The 21,947-nt window shown below is 41.2% G+C and overlaps 2 protein-coding genes across 4 annotated transcripts in view; one reads left to right on the plus strand and one right to left on the minus strand.

Moving 5' to 3' along the window:
• Positions 1-602: 602 nt before the first annotated feature.
• Positions 603-6,714, plus strand: klf9 (Kruppel like factor 9). Its single transcript, XM_072588269.1, has 2 exons — positions 603-1,621; positions 5,493-6,714. The coding sequence occupies exons 1-2, from the start codon at positions 1,159-1,161 to the stop codon at positions 5,744-5,746; spliced, it is 717 nt and encodes a 238-aa protein (XP_072444370.1). The 5' UTR covers positions 603-1,158; the 3' UTR covers positions 5,747-6,714.
• Positions 6,715-11,879: 5,165 nt separating this feature from the next.
• The window catches only part of smc5 (structural maintenance of chromosomes 5), a 62,570-nt gene continuing 52,502 nt past the window's right edge, over positions 11,880-21,947 (minus strand). For 2 of the 3 annotated variants that reach the window (XM_072588279.1, XM_072588286.1), the window contains 3 exons: positions 14,979-15,158; positions 14,652-14,747; positions 11,881-13,938 (listed from right to left, as the gene is read on the minus strand). In XM_072588279.1, coding sequence (XP_072444380.1) covers positions 13,804-13,938; positions 14,652-14,747; positions 14,979-15,158 — 411 coding nt within the window. In that variant the 3' untranslated portion in view covers positions 11,881-13,803. Of the gene's footprint in view, positions 13,939-14,651; positions 14,748-14,978; positions 15,159-21,947 lie in introns of all 3 variants that reach the window. The other variant, XM_072588294.1, reaches the window with a different exon arrangement.

Genomic DNA, 21,947 nt, shown 5'->3' on the forward strand with positions numbered 1-21,947 from the left:
CACTGGCATCTCTAATCATGACTATCCATGATGAAGTGACGAAAGTGGAGGATGCCTAAAAGGCCAATGTTGGAAGTATGCGTAAGAGAATTGTAGGGACGAAAGAAGTTACAATAGGGGTGAGGGGTAGTCAGTAGAAGGAAGTTGAATGCAATGCCTGAGGTTTGTTTTCTACATTCAAAGCATTTCCTGGAAACCAAGGCATTTTCAACAAAAACAACGTTCGGAAGAAAAGTCATACTGCACTCGAAACGTTAATTCTATTTCTCCCTCCACAGTAGCCAGACCTGCGGAGATTCTCCACACTTGATGAAACAAAACAAAGCATGACCATTTCTCCTTTAAGAATACGCTCAGCCAGTCGGAGCCAAGCACGGAATGAGAGATTGTGTGAAAGCGATATGTAACTTTGCATGGAATAGCCTCGGACATGTCAACATGAACTTGAAGGTCAGCTGTTGTCAGTGCCCAGTGCCAGGTCACTCAGCCAATTTGAATGGGGCGGAGCCCCATATATTTTGGAACCCCGGTTGAATAGAATGGTGTCTGGTCCAATCAGGAGTCCCCCCTATTGTGATGTGGAGGAAGGGGGTGTGGCTCAGGGTCAGTATCCAGGAATTGGTTACAATTGTGAAAGAACATTGGGAGATGCCGCAGCGATTTGGTGTAGCGTGACTATATGGAGCTCCTATCATTTATCAACTCTCTAAATCCGGTCTGTGATTAGTCTCGCCTCCAAAATTCAGCAATTCCGCGCACTGACCAAAATAAAACAGTTTTTTTAAAAAATGGGGTAATTGAAATCTCCCTATTGTCTCATTTTTAGGGATGCTAAAAGAAATAGGTTTGTCAAAATTCAACTGTTTTGTATTTTCTTTTGCCAATGCAAGAGAATAACGTTTATATTTTTATAGTTTCGTTCATCTGCTCCATTGGGGTTAAAAAAAAGAGATTGGAACCTTTGCCGTATGTGATCTTTAGAATAGAGCAATGTGATCTGAGATTTCAGTGCACGCCACGTGTTTGTACAAGGAAAAGACTTGGGTCCTTAGTGCTGGCAGCAAATCGACTCTCCTAAAAGTCTGCTGTTGAGCTGAAAGTCAAAGCAAGGTGTCACCAAACAGTAAGAGGCTTCCTGATAAATGTGCTTGTGGAACTATGTCTGCTGTTGCTTATATCGAACACTTGGCCGCCGAATGCTTGGTCTCCATCTCCAATCGCCCGATTGTGCATCAGTCACCCGGGCAGCAGTTGACCGAAGAGGGTGACGGGGACCCCAGGGAGAGCCGCAAGGATGCAGGGTCCCTCACCACCATGGCCAGGATCCTGGCCGGCCTCAGCAAGCGCCAGCCGCTCTCGCAAATCGGATGCAGTCACACGGAGGGCTGCGCTCACTCCGAGGGAGCCGCCTGCAGCGCGCTCGGCAGCGGCGGCGGCGGAGCACAGCCCTGGGAGCCCCACCCTGCCAATGGAGCTGCGCCGGAGTGTGGGCTGTTACAGTGCAGTGTCACGAGTGAGGTGAAGTCCTTTTCGGGCAAAAGACACGAGTGCCCCTTTACCGGATGTGGCAAAGTGTATAGGAAGTCCTCGCACCTGAAGGCACACTTCAGAACGCATACGGGTAAGTGTTGCAGCTCTCTCATTTAAAATTATTTTATAATTTACTTCGTCCATTTAAAAAGAAGTCATTAACAATACCGCGCAAAGCGGGTGATTCAGCCCATCGTGTTAATGCTGCTTCTTCGGAACTATGAGTCTAATCCTCAATCTCCCCGCATCCCAAAACTCCAGTTTGGAGTTTGGAAAGATACGACTGAATTTGCTTCCACATCCCGCCCGACCCCAACACACAGAGGCAGCGCATTCTTTCTAGCAGTTCTTTTGCGAAATACTTCAATATTTTCTGATCAGCCTTTTCAGAATTGTTATTACACACCTCCGGAACAGGTTCCTGGCTCGGGGACAGGGACACGGCCACTGCACCATAAATGCCGTAACCCTGCACTTCCCAAATTCCGAATCCTTTGCCAGTATGGAAAGTTCCTGCTCATATCTACGCTACCACATGCGATGTTATTACAGATAATACAGGCATTGCAACAGTTAAGTTTAAAACTGAACTCGCAGATGGTATTTGAAGTGGATGGAGACATGAGGTTTTTCTTTCTTAGTATTGGTGGTGTCTGGGTGTAACCTGTCGATTGAGGATGTGGGCGGTGGCTTTTCCTCATTCAGCCTATCAGTTGCTAGTGTGGGGCAACAGCTACATGGAATTGTTCTGTCCCTGTCCACAGTTCAGATATTGCGAAGCTAATGCAGGAGATCTTGTTCCATACATAAAATACACCCCAAAATAGGCTTGGTCTGTTATCCTGAGGTCGCATGGACAACACCCGACTGGGTGAACTCCTGGAGGAGGACTTCACCTGGAGCTTCTGGCTGAGAGGGAAGAATAAAGAACAATACAGCACAGGAAAAGGCCCTTCAGCCCTCCCTGCCTGTGCCGCCACAGTTTGGAGGGCCGAAGGGCCTGTTCCTGTGCTATATTGCTCTTTATCCTTCCCTCTGAGCCACAAGCTCGTGGTTGAAGCCCCCCCCTCCAGGAGTTTACTACCGCAGAAGGTCTTTGCTTAATGTGATCAAGCAAGTACCAATCCAACCTGAAACTCCTTTCAACACATTCTGATGTCAGGCATAACAGCGGGATAGATTCCTGGTCAGTGATGAGACGGAAAGATCACATAATTGTCTGCAGCTTCAGATAACAGGTGTGAAAAATGGATGTTACCGCAGCAACTCAGACTCCTGGTTGGGTGTGGGGATAGAGAGGGGGAGGGCGGTTAGCCGTGTTGGATCAGATGGGGCAGAATTTGGGACTTGCCTCTGCCCTACTTGTGATGAAGGTTGTGGCACTCTGGGTCACACCTACCTTTGTTCAGAGAGTGTCATCCTCCAGTTCTCTTAGGCAGCGTGGAAACAGACCCTTCGGTCCAACTCGTCCATGACGACCAAATATCTTAACTTAATCTAGTCCCATTTATCAGCACTTGGCCCAGATCCCTCTAAACCCTTGCTATTCGTTTACCCATCCAGATGCCTTTTAATTGCTGTAATTATACCCGCCTCTGCTGATTCCGTAGACACACCATCCTCTGTGTGAAGAAGTTGCCTCGTAGGTCCTTTTTTAAATCTTTCCCCTCTCACCCTGAACCTTTGCCCTCTAGTTCTGAACTCTCCACCCCCGCTCCCAGGGAAAATACCTTGTCTGTTCAACCAGAGAAGTACAAGAGATACAGGGATGTGTAGCAAAGAAGAAATAATTTAAAGACATAAGTATTGAGTGGCCTCATGTTGCTGGCTAACTTAAAATGAACATTATAATCAGAGAGAGGGAGCAAAACAGAAATGGGCAAACCATTTCACTGCTTAACATGGACTACAAGATTCTATTCAAGGTCAAGTCTTCTTTGGAGGTGGTGATCCACTTTGGCCAGACCTGCATTGTACCCTACAGGAAGATCACAGCCTGGCGTTGTTATGTACAGGACAAAGGATGGAGTTGAGAGTTTGGACCAAAAGGCGGCCTTTGATAGACTCGTGCTCAGCTACAGGATTGACTGAGCTCTCCAGAATGGGGTCAGGATCCAAATATATAAATGTCAGCAGCACACTTTTAATGAATGGGTGGAAATACCTTACTTCCAATTTGATTGGAATCTAAGGTTTGCCCTCTCCCTTCCATCTTATTTGTGTGTTTGTATTAAGCATTTTGCTAAGTCCATCAGAAAGGAAGATAACCATAAGAGAGGTGACAATCCCAGACAGTGGAATCACCCCAATCAAAGCCTCCCTGTAGAGTATATTGATGTCCTGTCTTCTACTCCAATCTGCTATCAGACCTTGAGAACCATTTTGAGCATCTGCAGGTGGATGCCAAGCTCAAACAAGTGAAGAAATGTATGAAAACATTAACATCTCACCTAACCACCTCTTCAAAGACCTCTTGTAATCCAATATGCAGATTAAGCATTGGACTACTTGTCACCTCAACTACCTCAACACTGAAGTGGAAGGAAGTCATCCTCAGTCCTGAGGGACTGGCTAAGAAGAAAACGTTCTTTAACTTGGAGGTTGAAAGGAATTCTAAGAGGCATACCTGTCCTATTCACCCCTTTTATAGTGTTGGTAGAGAGAATGAGCAGGGGAATTCCAGAGTTTATCATATGTAGTTAAACATTCTTCTAGGACTGGAAACATAGAAAAGTCTGAGGATTGTTGAGTTGGATAAGGTTGCAGAGGGATGGGGTTATTGTGACGGTAGCTTATAATTGGATTCACTTTCACATTGCATTTTATAACTACATTATATTCTGCGAATTAAGCTTTTTTGAGCCTTTACATTGTCTATTGTGTCTAATTTATTTCACTTATTGTCTGCCAGATACCCTCAGCATTATTTATAATATACCAAAGGACTTTGGAGTCTTTATTATCTACAAAAACTTTTCTCTACTCCCACACTTTTCCTGCTTAGAAATTGGAAAGGTCGGGCCAGTTGTCAAAGAACATGACCACTGTTGACTTTAGTTCACGAAGGCAGTTTGAAGTGGTTACAAATTTGACAACTTTGTCGCTCCTTTCCAATTTTGGGTGGTCTTAGGGAAGATGCACCCAGGTGTCAATGCGGATACAGCAATTTTTGAGGGAGGCTTTGCAGATGTTCTTGAAGGGTTTTCTCTGCCCTGTTGTGATGAAGCTCCAAGGTAGAAAGCTAGAGAACTAGCAGGTGTTCCAGAGAAATTATCAGAGGGTGCTGCCTATATCCTATCTCTCACTAGATCCTCATTCATTACTCTCTGCACTCATGGACTTGCATTGATTCCCCAACTGGAACCGCCTTACTTGTAGTTCTCAACCTAGTTTTCAAATCCCTCCACAGCCTTATTCCTCCCCTACCTCTACATCCTAACAAGAATATTGCATTAGTCCAATTTTCCTTTTTACACATTCTTACTTTTAGCTGCCCCATTATCGAAAACTGTGTCTGCACCCTCTCTCTCGCTGTGAGACTCACTTTAAATCCAAATTTTTTGAGCATTTGTTCACCTGTTCTAACATGTTAATATATGGCTTAATATGAAGTTGTGTATAATAATGTTCTTGTGAAGTACTTTTAGACATTTTGCTACATTAAAGATGCCATATAAATGCATGTTGTACGAAGTTCATCTGAGTATGAAATGAAGTAGCTTAACAATTGGAACAAAGTCTGTTGTTGATAATATCTGTCTTATTTAGATATGCTTGTGTCAAAACTATCCAGGACTCTAAGTAAGTTATGGGACTGTGTGGGACAAATTCTTCTATGAACTGGTGTAATTGAACCAGGGAAAGTATCCAGAGGACACCCAGAACCATTTCAATTTGCGAGAAAAAGAAATACTGTGCAATGATGGATCTCTTTTTAATAACATTCTCTTTGCACTTTACAGGGGAAAGACCCTTTCCTTGCACATGGCCTGATTGCAGCAAAAGGTTTTCCCGTTCCGATGAACTGACACGACATTACAGAACCCACACCGGGGAGAAAAGGTTCAAGTGCCCCATGTGTGAGAAATGCTTCATGAGGAGCGATCATTTGACCAAGCATGCTAGGCGGCATCCTGGCTTTCATTCCAGCATGCTTCAAAAGCAACGTAGAAGAATTGGGCCACTTCGATCAGCAGCCCCTGAAACAGCAAGATAAAAAGCCTAGCTTTGGGAGGAAGGAGATAGATTGCTTAAGTCATCGTATCATCAGTACACCAGTTTCCTTGCTGCTGCTGTTTGTATTCAGCACTTCACCGCTGTGGTATCAAAACTCTGCGACACTTTCTAGTCGTGGCTCTCTGCTTGCTCGTGATCTATGGTTGGCCAGCAAATTTTGTTCTGTCACAGCCCTCAACATCAACAGATTCTCAACATTTCCAGTAATCCTCGGTGCAATTTGAAACGTAGTCTCCCAAACTACGCAATAATGACTCCTGCACTATTAACCATTCAGCTGGTGTGAAGGTTTACCCCAACACTTTACTTTCCTCATCTGGACAGGGACTTGGTTCATTCTGAAATGTTTGGGATAGTATAGTAAATATAGTAAAAACAATGCAACATTACTTCCATTTGGTGCTATAGGCTCTACAAGATGTGACTTTGAATTTACACCAGCATCAGGCTAATGGCAAGACTTACAAACTGAATACTGCAGTGGTGCATGTGACCATCTAAATGCCTTGGCCTAATTATGACTGGTAGTGTATTTTACATGCTTACCCAAAATAGGAGATGGGGAAAAGGTGTACAAGAGAATGTTTTTCTCAGCTTTGGTGAGATAAAATGTTACTGTTTTACAGTACTATCTTTTTGAAGAACAAATACTGGAAAATCTACCTCATTAAACTAGAGCGAGCAAAAGTATACTTTTACATATAACAATGATTGATGGTGTAAAAATAAAAGTTGCCAGTTTTACCAGACCGTAGGGCTTCTGGATTAACTTAAGGGTCACCACACTTCAGGTGAGGGGAGAGATGTGTGAATATTTGTGTCACATTGTATCATTGTCTGGTTTAGTCCTTTTACTGCATGTAATGCAACTATATTTCCTTTAATCATCTGAGATCTTGAAATTTATATTTTGTGAAAGCTGACTAAAATAAAAACTGAAAAATTCAACTTGTTCTGATTTTCAAAACAGAGCACGCTTTAGTTTAGCTGTAATTAATATTCTAGGTTGAGCAAGAGAAAAATGAACAGGTTTAAGTGAAAAAAAAAAGTGAATGTTAAGGAAATGTTCAGTGGAGGCCTGCTTATTAATGCTTCTCAGACCCATTCACTAAAAGCTCACTGCTTCCATACTGGTTGACCAAGTCATACATCATAGATGCATTGATTGTATTCAAGGTAGTATTGTTTGATAGCAATTTTTTCTAGTTTTAAAAATAAGAATCCAACATCCAAACATTTCCTGTACTTACAAATAGTTGCAATATAATTGAGGGTGGCACAGTGGTTAGCACTGCTGCCTCACAGCTCCAGAGACCCAGGTTCAATTCCCACCTCAGGCAACTGTCTGTAATGGAGTTTGCACATTCTCCTAGTGTCTGCGTGGGTTTCCTCCAGGTGCTCCGGTTTCCTCCCACAGTCCAAAATGTGCAGGTCAGGTGAATTGGCTATGCTATATTGCTCATAGTGTTAGGTGAAGGGATAAATGTAGAGGAATGGGTCTGGGTGGGTTGCTTTTCAGAGGGTCGATGTGGACTTATTGGGCCGAAGGGCCTCTTTGCACACTGAGTAACCTAATCTAATATTGTCCTGCATAGTGTTCTGATTTGTGTACAAATATACGTGCAGTGACATTCGTAGAACCTGGAATGTGCTCTGCCATTCAATGAGGTCAGGCTGACCTAATATATCCTCAGCTGTACTCTCCTGCCCTTTCCCTTTTAAATCTAGATTCCCTTATTGATAAAAGCTTTGAATATACTTAAAGCCCAAGCCTTTATCGTCCTGTTGTAAGTAATTCCAGATTCACTATCCTTGTAAGGAGGAATTTATTCTCTTAATGTCTTAAATGGGCAATCCAAACAATGAATTTACACCTTTTGTTTCCCCCTTTTGGGAGTGTCTAGCATCAATCTCTCAATATCCATCCTAACAAGCCTGCTAAGAACCTTTTATGCTCTTCTAAACTTTAATGAATACAGACCCAATCGACTCCACCTCTCTTCGTTAAAAAATCCCTCCATGCCCAGAATCATCCCTTTGGACCTTCTCTGGACTACCTCCCTCATATAGTTTGAGCAAGACTACCCTATTGTTATACTCAATTCTCTTTGAAATAAATGCCAACATATTATTTGCTGTCCCTATTTCTGCTGAACATGGAAACAAGGATTCAGGCAAGATGATGTCCAAAATGCCACTGTGCTGCTTTTCCTATTTAAGTAACATTCAGCCCTTCTATTTTGCCAAAATGTACAACCACATATTTTGCTACACTACATTTATAGAGTCAGATGTACAGTATGGAAACAGACCCTACGGTCCAACCCGTCCACGCCAACCAGATATCCCAACCCGACCTAGTCCTACCTGCCAGCACCCAGCCCATATCCCTCCAAACCCTTCCTATTCATATACCCATCCATATGCTTTCATCTGCAAAAGTTTTTTCCCCACTCACTTTGAACTGTATGTCCATGTGTGTCATTCTCAATATTTGCTTTTCCACCTTGTTTTGAGAAAACAAACTGGGCAATAGTACATTCACTTTGCTCATCCAAATTATTCATATATATTGTAAAAGACTGCAGTTCAGCACTGATCAGCATAGCACTCCATGAGTTACAAGTTGCTGTTCTGAAAATGCTTCACTTATCCAAATTCTGTCTTCTACTAGTTAGCCAATCCTCTGTCCACATTATAATAAATGTAATATAAATTTTAGCTACAAGTGACAAATTGCTATTCTAATCTATTCTATATACTATCCCAACACCATGAGCTCTTATGAGATAGTACTGCATGTGATATCTCAAATGCCTTTTGGAAACCCAGTATATATCTACTGATTCCCCTTATTCTGCATGCTACTTCCTCAAAGAATTCAATAAATTTATTAAGCATGATTTCCCCTTCGTGAAACCATGCTGACTTTTCTTGATCAAGTGTTCCTAAATTCTCTGCTATTTCATGTTTTGTGGATTCTTAACATTTTCCCGATGGCAGATGTTAAGCTAATTGGCCTATACTTAGCCATTTTCTGTGTCCCTTCCTTTTGATTAATAAATGTAAGAACTAGAACTAGGAGGAAATTCAGCCTGTCAAACCTGCCTAGTATGATCATAGCTGAGCTCATCTCAACTCCACTCCCCTGCCTGCTCCCCATAAGTCTTCAACCTACTACAAATTAAAAATCTGTCTATTTGACAGGGCACTTCACAAATAGTGGAAAGCTGCAACGTCTGCTATTGAGGCTAATGCTGCGAAAATTTGACAACTGAAAAATGATTGTTAGAAAAGATTAGAGGTTACAAAACCACGAACAATAAATGGAATTTAAGATAAAGATGACCTTATAATGGTTACAGCAGGCATGGGGGGTTGATTGGCCTTCCCCCTATTTTTATGTCAGGCTAGAACAAGCTGCTGTAAAAATGAAATTGCAAAAGTAAGATTCTTATTGGTAGGAAGTCATCATGAGGTTATGAGCACTGACTACTGTTACACAGTAAACTGAACACAATTTCCAGCACACACAAACATTTAAATGTCAGAACAGGAAAGTTGAGCTATCCAAGTTGGTCTGCTCCTCCACAAGGTTCGTTACAGTCAGGGATAAAAATATTCTTCTCTAAGATCCTTCTTGACAAGGGTTACTTTTGATTTAGTGGCTTTTTTTTTTGGTTTTCAGCAGATTCATTTTCATTTTAATTGTCTTACTCAGTGATGCAGTTCTGCAATATTCCTGTCGACACACGAAGAAAAAAAAATGGCTTCATTGCAACTCAAAAGAATTAATCAATATCCTCAGTAATTACTAACCCTCCACTAACAGTCAAGACACAAGGAAAGTATTAATTTTCTAGACACCACACTATTTATTTTTGGCCAAGACAACATGCATGAGTTAATAACAATAACAGACAAACTTCTACATGCAAAATCCATCACCCTAATTACATCTGCAGATTGGAGGGCTCACAATTCTATTACACATATATAAAACTGAACCAGTCACTTATCCTTTCTCCAACATCTAAACCTCAGACCTAAACTTAACAATTGATAAACGCTACATTATACTATCACTTTGTTTTCCTCCAAGTGGTACCTCCTGAACCTATGCTGTCTTAAGCTAGCTATTCTACATTCATAATTGCAGTTTTTTAAAAAACAGTTTTTCCTGATTATTTGTTGACAAGGTTAAAACTGTTCTCACCTCCTCTTGCTCCCCTGCATTTTGTAAACCCAAACCTTGTGCAGTTAACCCTTTTCCCAATCTCTCCGAGCATCCCATCTTGCACACTTCATCTCCCATCAATCCCTTGGGGTCTCCTTTTGTAAACTCATTCTTCCTTCCCCATACCCCACCCCTGCAAATCCTTTATAACCTCCCTCAACCCCTGAAGTTGCCTCATTTTCAAACCATCAATCTTTTTGTGTGATGTGGGGGGATTAACAATTTGCTAATTTTATTTTTCATTGGCTTCAGTAAAGTTATTATTTTGGTTTTGTTAATATGTTAACTGTTCTTGGATCGGTAACTTTGTGTCTTCTGGTATCAAAATATTTACCAACACATTTAATCTCATTTGGAATGGACCTCAAGTGATTATTGCATAGTTCTTATGTCACCATGCTGCCTTCTGGTAGAGGCAATAACTGCAGTGCTGGATAAGTACAGCCAGGTCAGGCAACATCGAGGAGCAGGAGAGTCGACATTACAAGAATAACCTCTTCATCAGGATGAAAAGCTTATCCTCAACATTGACTATCCTGCTCCTCGGATGCTGTCTGACCGGCTGGGCTTTTCCAGCACCACACTTTTTGACTCTGATCTCCAACATCTGCCGTCCTTACTTTCTCCTTGCCTTCTAGTAGGGTTCAGCTTTGCCTTATTGTTCAGTCTACATTCAGCTGCAGCTCTTTACAAGATGCAGGTTGCCTTTGAAAGTGCAGTTCTTGAGAAGTGAGAAGAACATCACATGGCCCTGACTGCGTCCCAAAGTCAGACGACTCTATTGCAGGATAACATGCAATGCAAATTTGGAAATTGCAATCTAATTTATAGAAACAGGCCCTAAAAATAAAATAAACTTCATGCCTGCTTGGGAACTTTTAGGTTGCTGTACATTAGAAGGAATATTGCTTCTCAGGAAGATATCCACAAAACAGGCCACAATAACTTGTGATTTGCCCATTCCACAGTAGGTTAATTTTTCATCTGGTGTGATAAATTGTTAACTGATCTCGCTGGCACTGAAAATTAACTTTTACAAGCATGGTATTTCATCCCTTCAGATTTGAATTTCTGTTGGATACATTTTTAAAAAAACACAATTTTCTTTTAATTTTTCCATTTCTCAATTCCATCTTTCACCATTTCACTTTCTGTACCATTTTGACTTACACTTCCTGGTTCAGCCTGTGTGCCAAAGTACCAACTTTTCAATCTAATTAGTAGACGAGTCATGCCATTGCCTGCCATATTCATGAGACACAAATGCCCTGTAGAACACAAGGAGTCAATTCATCCTTCGAATCACTGCATATTTCATTCTACAAAAGCGCAGGAAGTTTAATGAATGACAACATTGGGCGGCACAGTGGCTCAATGGCTAGCACTGCTGCCTCAGTGCCAGGGACCTGGATTTAATTCCCACTTCGGGCAACTTTGTGTGTGGAGTTTGCACATTCTCCCCGTGTCTGCATGGGTTTCCTCTGGGTGATCCGGTTTCCTCCCACAATCCAAAGATGTGCAGGTTGGGTGAATTGGCCATGCTAAATTGCCTGTAGTGTTAGGTGCAGGGGTAAATGTAGGGAAATGGGTCTGGGAGGGTTGCTCTTCAGAGGGTTGGTGTGGACTTGTTGGGCCGAAGGGCCTGTTTCCACACTGTAGTGAATCTAATCTAATCTAATCTAAAAGTGCCATAAGTTAGCTGCTGACTATAAAATCCAAGCCAATGTTTTTTTTGTAAAACAACTTCCACATTTTGACTTTAAACCTCATGATACAAATGCAATTAACAGAGAAATAGCTTGGCAATACTCAAAAAAAAGGAGGCTTTTAAAAGGTTGTTTATTTCAGTTCAAAAAGAAACAGCAATAAACTTATGCCTTCTTAATACAAAGCATCTCAAAAGGTGACATTTTTAAAAAATCTTTTTTTTAAAAAGAGCAACATTAATGATTATTAGACAACAGGTGCAAACACAAAAACAAAGGCAAAGTTCTCAAACAATGAAATCAAAACACCAAGAATTATGCAACAGAAGTTTTATGAAAACACAAGGAAAATCAATTTCTCAGAGATTTCATTAAAAATCAATGCAATGGGAATGTAATAAATTAAACTGGTTCAATTGTACTGAACAGATCCAAAAATTCCAAATATCTGCCTTTAAAAAGAATTTGATATAAAAATGGTGGTGAATATGTCCTTCTCCAAGTGTTAATAGGTTGAACAGTGGCTATGGAAAAACAAAGCTTTGGTCACCTCTGATGACTAAGCGGAATTTCTTTTAAAAAGACATCCTCCCAAGTGTTACTGTGGAGACAGCAAGCTTTTCAGTTCATTTTTAAACCATGTTTTAATATTTAAAAACTTGCCACACAACTGGTGCAATATGTACATTATCTTACAAAAATAAAGCAGCACATTTTAAATAGGCAATCCTTCAACCTAACACTACCCCCTATAGGCCCAAATATGAACAGCACAAATAGAATAAAATTATTTTACCACAGGCTACAATAACAATCAGAACCAAACTGTTGGGGCAAGTGGTGATGCTCAGCTTGGCTAATATTGCACTATCCTAGTCTTTAAGCTAGGTGACCTTTACAGAGAACTGGCCAACAAGCAACTCTCCCACATGAAGTTACATCTGTGCAAAGAACACTTAGTGATTCATTCAAATTTTGTGCCACATGCACTACTTTACAAGATGCAACTGCAGTGTACAAAAGGAATAAATGACTCAATGACACATTATCCTGCAATTATGACAGACTGAGTAGACATCTCTCTCACTTGAAGACCAAATTACGTTCTATATGTGGATTCAAGAATAGCTGATTTCTCCAGCTCAATTCTGATTTTGGGAAGAGAGCACTTTTTTTTCCTCTTGGAGGGTGCAAAGTCTGGCTGTAATCTATCTTATTTTTAAAAAACGCATTTCTGCATTACACAATGTTCCTAATTATTTACACAAGCCAGCTCAGTTGTACAAAGGCCCACCTTAATTGTGCTTAACAATCCAATAATTTGTTTTTCCATTCAACTGCTTGAATAGTACATAACAGCTTTAAAAAAAAGTTTATAAATATGAAACAGGCATCTTTGCTGTCCTAAAGGACAGGTTGGGAGGTGGGAAGTGGAGTTGGGAAAGCAATAGTTGCACTAATTTCACAATAGCCTCTCACGACATAACGTGTTACAGAAATAGAACACCCTGCATCATTATATTGGCAAGAGTTTTTTTAAAATAGGGGGGCATTTTGCCAATAAACAACAAGCTACTTTTTCAGTTATACAAACTTTTGACTCCCATTATTTTACAGCTCTGTACATTAGGTTAGCTATCAAAACACGCTACCATCCAAATGGTGGGGGTGTGCAATTATGGAGCAAATGTGATATCCGGCAAAAAAAATAAGTTTACCTTTGCTGTTATCGCTCAAGAACGAATTACAGATAGTTAGCATGTCTCTGCTCATATAATAGGCACCTGAAAGCCAAACACAAAAACGCAGAACACCTGCGCACCTAACTCTAGGGTCATAATGGATTACAAAATTCTGATAACTCTAATGTAATCATCCATTTCAGAAACAGAAGGCAAGACGACACTGCCAGGCACTTAGATTTCTTTTAATTGCAACCTCTAATCCTCCATAAACACAGGTAGTTTTTGTTTTAAAGAGACTGAACTTCAAGAAGAAGCAAAAAAAAGGGCAAGGGAAATGATCCTAAGATCCCAAGAGTTTTTTTTATATGTAAACATAACGACCATTGCCTGAGATAGAACTACTTAGTTCTCAGTTATGGACTTGTACTCTTCGTCGTCTCCTGAGAAAAGCTTTGAGATTCCACTTGCCTGGCGGCAGCATGTGTGGTCCATTGTAAACGCACAGTACTGTCATATTGTCAGAATAAGTCAGATTCTGCAAAAGCTGTGAAAAAAAACCCAGCAACAAGTAAATATGGTTAGTCTTGCAAAGACTCAGAGTAGATTCATAGAACACTTGCAGCACAGAAGGCCATTTGACTCAGTGTGTTCATATTAGCTCTCTGCAAGAACAACTCACCTACTCTCACCACCCAACCTTTATCCCATATCCCTGCAAGTTTCCATTTTTCACGTAATGATCTACTTTGCCTTTAAAAGGGCATGAGTGAGTCTGCCTCAACCAAACTTTCAGGCCGTGCATTCTTGATCCTAAACAAGTGTTGCATAAAACGTTTCTCTTAGCATCACCATTTTATCAATTACCTTAAAACTACACCCTCTAGCTCACAATCCTTCCACCAATTCCATAAGGCCTTTTCAGGGAAAGAAGCATTCAAGGTTCATTAAAAAATAAAATTTAAGTTAAGTGAGGGAAGCCTTATAATATGAGCTCAAGAGCAAAGCAGTGTCCATAAAGGTAAGTCCTCCAATCAAATGGGCAGAGCAGGGGATGAGGAGAAAGAGGGTTCCATTCCTTCAAGTTGCAAGATAGACTGTTGCTCATGTTTTTACAGAATCATAAATTGTAACATTTAGCTACTTGTCACCCAGTTATTGAGCTTTAGCCATTTATGGTGCTGTCTGTGGTATAGACATGTACTCTGATGCTAGCTAGATGTCATTCTGAGGAGGGCATTCACAAGCGTAGCCATGTACCTTGGGTGTGATAAAGAAATACTGAGAGGTGTTCTCTTTGCAAGCTGTCCGTACCACCATTTCAAAAACCCTCCTCTCATTGGTTGGGTCCATACCCTGCCATGACAAAAGGTAAATGAGTCACACATCTCTGCCACACGTTGTTCATAGAAACGCCAACATGCTTTTTTACATTGAAATTTTTACTTTATAGAAGCAGTTAGGTGAAATTAAGCAATGGAAGTTGGTAAAAGACAATTCTTATGGATTGTTTTTGCTTTTGTTTGCCACTTGAACTATGCAGCATTATTGATCAATATATTTCCTGAACACTGATGATAAAATTACCTGATTGATTTCATCTACTACTCGAAAGGGGCATCTATTTAATTCCTGTAGAGCCATTAAATACAACATTGTAGAAACACTTCGCTCTCCGCCACTCTGGTGATGTGGGGTGAGTTCATGGAGCTGAGTACTGCTGCGAAACTTCACTCTGATTCGGATGCCATACTTATCATATTCTTCCTGTAGGAAACAAGAATGAACAGGACTGAGGTGTTTCATTAGCTGTATACTTATATTTTGCATAACTGCACTGATTATCTTAAAATTAATCTTTTCTGACACCAAACCTGCAGTACTTGACCCACGGTTTAAAAGCTCTCACCTACATTGTAGGAAAATGTCTCAAAAGTTTTCATGGGAGCACTCCAAAACTATGTTGCTACGATAAATATTAGACAAGTGACTGAAAAGTAGCAGCTCTCACACACCGTTTGAAATTGACACACACCGTTTGAAATTGACTTTGGTTTTCTTGCTGCTGAACCAAATGAACTGAATTAATTTGAATTAGGTCTATTGTCACATTTCCTCACGAGTAGTGTTAAAAGTTACACCCCTTCTTACTAAAAGATGGAAAAACAAAAACATATAACAGTTGAACACAACAAGTGCCAGGCCATGTTAGGCTTGCACTCCTCATGGGCTCGAACCTGCCTCCGTCCCAGGCTGCCCGCTCCCATTCTCATTGCCGGCCACCAGGGGCTGCCTGCTCCCATTCTCATTGCCGGCCACCAGGGGCTGCCTGCTCCCATTCTCATTGCCGGCCACCACGGGCTGCCTGCTCCCATTCTCGCCGCCAGCCACCATGGACTGCCCGCTCCTATTCTCATTGCCAGCCACCACAGGCTGCCTGCTCCCATTCTCACCGCCGGCTACCAAAGACTGCTTGCTCCCATGATGCTGCCGACTGCCAGAACCCTGCCCGAGCACAAAAGCCAAAACCCTTAGCAGCTACCACCACTGTTACTGCCTCCATGACCGAGCTCCCTCCAGAAGGTAAGTAGAGAAAAGAATAATTGAAAAACTAAAAAAGGAAAAAGCAAGAAACAAAATAAAGAAAAGTGGTCAGAGCGGAAGAGCTCAGGATCCCTCCTCTGCCACTATCCTGAACCACAATGAAGGCCACACCTCAATTTTCATTGATAAATTGGAAGGAATATGGCCATTTGCAACCAGTAACTGGAGAAATAAGTTTGCAGAACCCACAAAAATGACATAATGTAAATGAAAACAAAGGAAAGCTATATTCAATGTGCGCTGATACAATAAAAAGCCTGTTCTTCACTCAGGTAGGATACAGCAAGGCACAGTGCAAAAAATACAATAGTTGCAATCACCATCAGTAGCTACAATGAAAGGCGTCTAGATCAAATGACAGAATAAATAGCCAGTGTTTCCATTGCAGCGGTAATCAATATTAAAAGGTACACAAACAACATTTAAACAAAAAGCAAGAGATGATTCAGAGTTTACTTCTACTCAATCAAGGGGAAAGCCTAATTTTACATGACTCATGTATACTTATTATTGGAATACGTCACATGTTTGCACTTAAATGGCTTGTGGATTTGTAATTAATGCTTGCTCATTCCCAGGATACTTTACAGATTAATATGCATGCGCACAATTTCATAGATGGCGTTGCTCAGGATGACTCATTCATGCTTCTTCACTTATTTTTGTGCGTGCATTGTGAAACAAGATATCTAAGACGTTACTGAAGGAGGACAGTAGGACAGGACAATAAATAAATTGAATTGGGAAACTGACCCTTCTAGATTTCAAGGAAACAAAGACTGAAACAGAGCTAGAAAAACAAGACTTCAAGGCAGACTGAAATTAGTTGAAATCATTAAAAAGAGACACAGCTATCAGCGCTCTGATGATTATTGAGTGTTACAGTGCAGGGAGGCTGAAAATGATGGAATCGGAATCCAGAAGCTACGGCTAGTCAAAAATACTGTCTCTCCTGCTTGACTTGTTATTTGAAGATAAAACTGGTGATGTATGCTATCCAGGCTGTTGTAAACACAATTGAGGTAGTTCTGCAGGCATGTCCCTTTTGTTGATGGGCGTATCCAAATTGGTTGGACACAGTTGTCAGCTGGAGATCGGGGAAAATCCTAGAAGGAAACTCTGAAATTCTTTGAGAAGTAGCTAGACACCGGAAGGACTTTGTAACTGAGACTGATAACATATTTGATGGGTGGACCACTGATTAAATTCATAAGATCTTTCTTAACTGTATCTGCTATTTAACATTTAAATTATAGTTTATAATTGATTAACATTTGCCTGTTAATTCATGTTGATTCTAGTTTTAGAATAAAGATAGTGACTTTAGTATCATTCGTTTACTTTGACTCTTGCATAGCAAAATGTCTTCTGTTTTAAACTATGGAATTCTCTGGTTTTATTCTTTCAGTAACTAGGATTTTGGATTTTGTCTTTTTTAGAAAAAGAGGTATACTGGTCAGGACCGAGATCATAAAACAATTGTCAAGAACATAATAGATCAGCAAGAACATTAGATTAGGGAGGTGATGGCAGACCAATACTTGTCAATGGCCAGATAACTCAAAGACCAAGGTAAAATTCTTGTAACCACAGCAGATGGTGAATGCAATAGAATCTGGAATTAAATGTCTAATGATGACAAAGAATCCAAATACTATCGAAAATATGATCTGGATCACTAAAGATATGCTGCTTTTCTTACCTGGCGTGGCTTACTTGTGACTCCATACCCACAGATATAACCCTTAACAGCTGTCTAAAATGGACCAGAAATCTATAACTACTATAACATCTCAAAAGATGGACCACTTGGCATCAATCTAGCTACCAGAAACAAATGACAAACTCAGTCCTGTCAACATTGCCAAGTGTTTCTTACCAAAATATGGGGGCTAGTGCAAAAATTGGAAGGGTTGTGTCACACTAACTAAACATCAGCCACCGTCATACTCATGGGATCATACTTTAGAAACAGACTGGAGTTTCCAAGGAGTGACAATCTCACAAGATTGTCACATTTCTTTTAAACAAAAAAAAAAGGGTGATTGGCATTTCTGAGTGGAGATTCTGATAGGTTACCTTCAAAACCATGAAGTCCTACTTCCATTCTAACAGTTCTTTCACAGAACAGAACTCCCATTAAAGAAACCCTACACATATGTATGTAGAGACACAAACAGACAAATGCATTACAGATGGAGGTGAAAAAGTTGGGAAAGCAGTGCAATCACCCCAATACAAATATTGACTAACTCCACCAAACTCAGTTGCAGCAGTGCATACCATCCACAAGACACTGCAGAAATGCTCCAAAGCTCCTTGGACAGCACCTTTCAAAGGATTTGCTGAGATGATCCTTTTGCTTGCCAGGATTTTCTGTTCATCAATCTCTTTTCTTGGGTTCTTTTCCATTCTTGGGAGACACGGCCAATTGGTGCACTAACTGTAAACTAAAGGTAATTCCCAGATGCTGACATTTGAGCATTCATCTATGGAAATGCCAGTGAATATGAAGGAACAATCATTATTAGTTACTAGGTTTAAGGACCACAGGTTACAGCAACTGGTGAGGGAATACAAACTGATTTTCTTCAAGCTTTAGGTATTTTACTGGAAAGCCAGAATCAATGGGAATCAGGTGGAGACCTCATCACTGACTGGAGTCATACTCAGTCCTAATGAAAGGTCCTGACTGCAAAAGTTGACACCCCTGCTCCTCTGAAGCTGCTTGACCTGCTGTTATCATCATACTCAGTATAACAGGAAGGAGGTTGTGCTATGGGAGGTCAGTTAGCTCAGCTGCAGGACATTTCTGCTAGAGTTCCTCACGGTTGTGCCGTAGGTACAATCATTTTCAGTTGCTTCAAAGGCCTTCCCTCCATCATAAGGTTAGGAAATGGTAAATTGGCTGGTGGCTGCATGATGTTCAGCATCATTCACAACTCCTCTGACACTGAAGAAGCCCATGTAAACTGCAGCAAGACCTACTTGGTCTGAAAAGTGGCAAGTAACATTCGTGCCATGCTAGTGCCAAGCAATGACCATCTTCATAAGAGAATCTAAGAATTTAATAATCACTCCTTCATATTCGAATGGCATTACCATCGATTAATGCTCCACTATTAACATTCTGGGAATTACAATCAAACAAACTGAAATAAAATAGCTGTACAAATATTCTGGCTACAAGAGCAGTGATTAACATCTTCTGACTCCCCAAAACCTGCCTACCTTCTACAAAGGCACACTTGGGGGTGTGATCTATCACTCTACACTTTCCTGAATGACTGCAGCTCCAACAACACTCAAGAAGCTTGACTCCATGCAAGTCAAAGGAGCCCACTTAACAGCAGATTTACAAATATTCACTTACTCCACCACTTACTTCACTTACTCAGTTGCAGCAGTGCATACCATCCACAAGACACACTGCAGAAATTCACCAAAGGTCCTTGGACAGCACCTTTCAAACCAACAGCCACTACCATCTAGAAGGACAAGGCAACACATACACAAGAACACCACCATCTGCAGCTCCTCTTCTTCTTTTAAACACTGGGGTATGTTTTGTGGTAAGCATAAATTATACAAGAGAGACAGTTTGCACCTTAATAGGTTAGGGACCAGCATTCTGGCAGGCAGGTTTGCTAATGCAACACAGCTACGTTTAAACTAAGTAGCGGGGGGAAGGGACAGACTGGATATTTAAGAAGGAAATTGAAGGGAAAGTTAAAACAAGGGAAGTCAAGAAAGACAACTGTATCAATGAGGCAGAAAACTCAAAAAGGGAACATGTTGTAAGGTTGAGTGAAATAGGAGTTGATGGGAAGGGGGAGGGCAGTAACAAATTAAAAATACTATACATAAATGCACAAAGCATTAGAAATAAGATGGATGAGCTTGAGGCTCTTTTGGAAATTGGCAGATACAATATTGTGGGGATAACTGAGACGTGGCTTCAAGTGGACAGGGCCTGGGAAATGATTATTCAAGGCTACACGTGCTATCGTAAGGACAGACTGACGGGCAGAGGGGGTGGGGTGGCCATGTTGGTAAGGGATGATATTCAGTCCCTTGTGCGGGGAGACCTAGAATCAGGGGATGTAGAGTCAGTGTGGATATAGCTGAGAAATTCTAAGGGTAAAAAGACCCTCTTGGGAGTTATCTACAGGCCTCCAGTAGTCTGGATGTCGGATGTAAGTTGAATCAGGAGCTGATATTGGTCTGTCGCAAAGATGTTTCTACAGTTGTTATGGGGGATTTCAACATGCAGGTAGACTGGGAGGATCAGGATGGTATTGGACCTCAAGAAACAGGTTTTGTGGAGTGCCTCCGAGATGGAGTCTTCGAACAGCTGGTGCTGGAACCTACGAGGGAGAAGGCAATTCTGGATCTGGTATGGTGCAACGAACCAGAATTGATCAGGGACCTCGAAGTGAAAGAGCCATTGGGACGTAGTGACCACAATACAATAAGCTTCAATCTGCAATTTGAGAGGGAGAGGGTACAATCGGAAGTGACAATATTTCTGTGGAATAAAGGGAACTATGGAGCTATGAGGGAGGAGATGGCCAAAGTTCAATGGTGCAATACCTTAGCAGGGATGACAGTGGAGGTACAATGGCAGATATTTCTGTGTAAAATGCAGAAGATTCATTCAGTTCATTCCAAAAAGGAAGAAAGATCAGAGGAGAAGGCATGGGTGGCCGAGGCTGACGATGGAAGTTAAGGAACATATAAAGTTAAAAGAGAAAAAGTATAACATAGCAAAGATAAGCGTGAAAACGGAGGACTGGGAAGCTTTTAAAGAACAACAGAGGATTACCAAGTAGGAAATACGCAAAGAAAAAATGAAGTACGAAGGTAAACTGGCCAAAAATATAAAGGTGGATAGTAAAAGCGTTTTTAGGTATGTGAAAGGCAAAAAAATCGTTAGGACTAAAATTGGGCCCTTGAAGACAGAAACAGAGGAATATATTACAGGAAGCAAAGAAATGGCAGAAGAATTGAATTGGTACTTCAGATCTGTGTTCACTGGGGAAGACACAAGCAATCTCCCTGAGGGAACAGTGGCTGAAGGACCTGAACTGAAGGGAATTTATATTTGCCAGGAATTGGTGTTGGAGATACTGTTAGATCTGAAGGTTGATAAGTCCCCAGGGCCTGATGGTCTACATCCCAGGGTACTGAAGGAGGTGGCTCGAGAAATCGTGGATGCTTGGTGATTATTTTCCAGAGTTCGATAGATTCGGGATCAGTTCCTGCGGATTGGAGGGTGGCTAACGTTGTACCACTTTTTAAGAAAGATGGGAGAGAGAAAGCAGGAAATTATAGACCAGTTAGTCTGACCTCAGTGGTGGGAAAGATGCTGGAGTCTATTATAAAGGATGAAATTAAGACACATCTGGATAGTAGTAACAGGATAGGTCAGAGTAGGCATGGATTTATGAAGGGGAAATCATGCTTGACTAATCTTCTGGAATTTTTTGAGGATGTAACTCTGAAGATGGACGAGGGAGATCCAGTAGATGTAGTGTACCTGCACTTTCAGAAAGCTTTTGATAAAGTCCCACATAGGAGGTTAGTGAGCAAAATTAGGGCGCATGGTATTAACTTGGATTCAAAGTTGGTTGGCTGACAGGAAACAGAGCAGTGATAAACGGCTCCATTTCGGAATGACAGGCAGTGACCAGTGGGGTACCGCAGGGATCGGTACTGGGACTGCAGCTTTTTACAATATATGTTAATGATATAGAAGATGGTATTAGTAATAACATGAGCAAATTTGCTGATGATACTAAGCTGGGTGGCAGGGTGAAATGTGAGGAGGATGTTAGGAGATTACAGGGTGACCTGGACAGGTTAGGTGAGTGGTCAGATGCAGTTTAATGTGGATAAATGTATGGTTATCCATTTTGGTGGCAAGAACAGGAAGGCAGATTACTACCTAAA

Source organism: Chiloscyllium punctatum, chromosome 2, assembly GCF_047496795.1.
Source record: "Chiloscyllium punctatum isolate Juve2018m chromosome 2, sChiPun1.3, whole genome shotgun sequence".
Taxonomy (NCBI): domain Eukaryota; kingdom Metazoa; phylum Chordata; class Chondrichthyes; order Orectolobiformes; family Hemiscylliidae; genus Chiloscyllium; species Chiloscyllium punctatum.

Bases quoted from the DNA above. Each gene is read 5' to 3' on its own strand.
- klf9 (XM_072588269.1), top strand. From the start codon at position 1,159: ATGTCTGCTGTTGCTTATATCGAACACTTGGCCGCCGAATGCTTGGTC. The intron at 1,622-5,492 runs GTAAGTGTTGCA...TGCACTTTACAG, and splicing joins ACACTTCAGAACGCATACGG to GGGAAAGACCCTTTCCTTGC.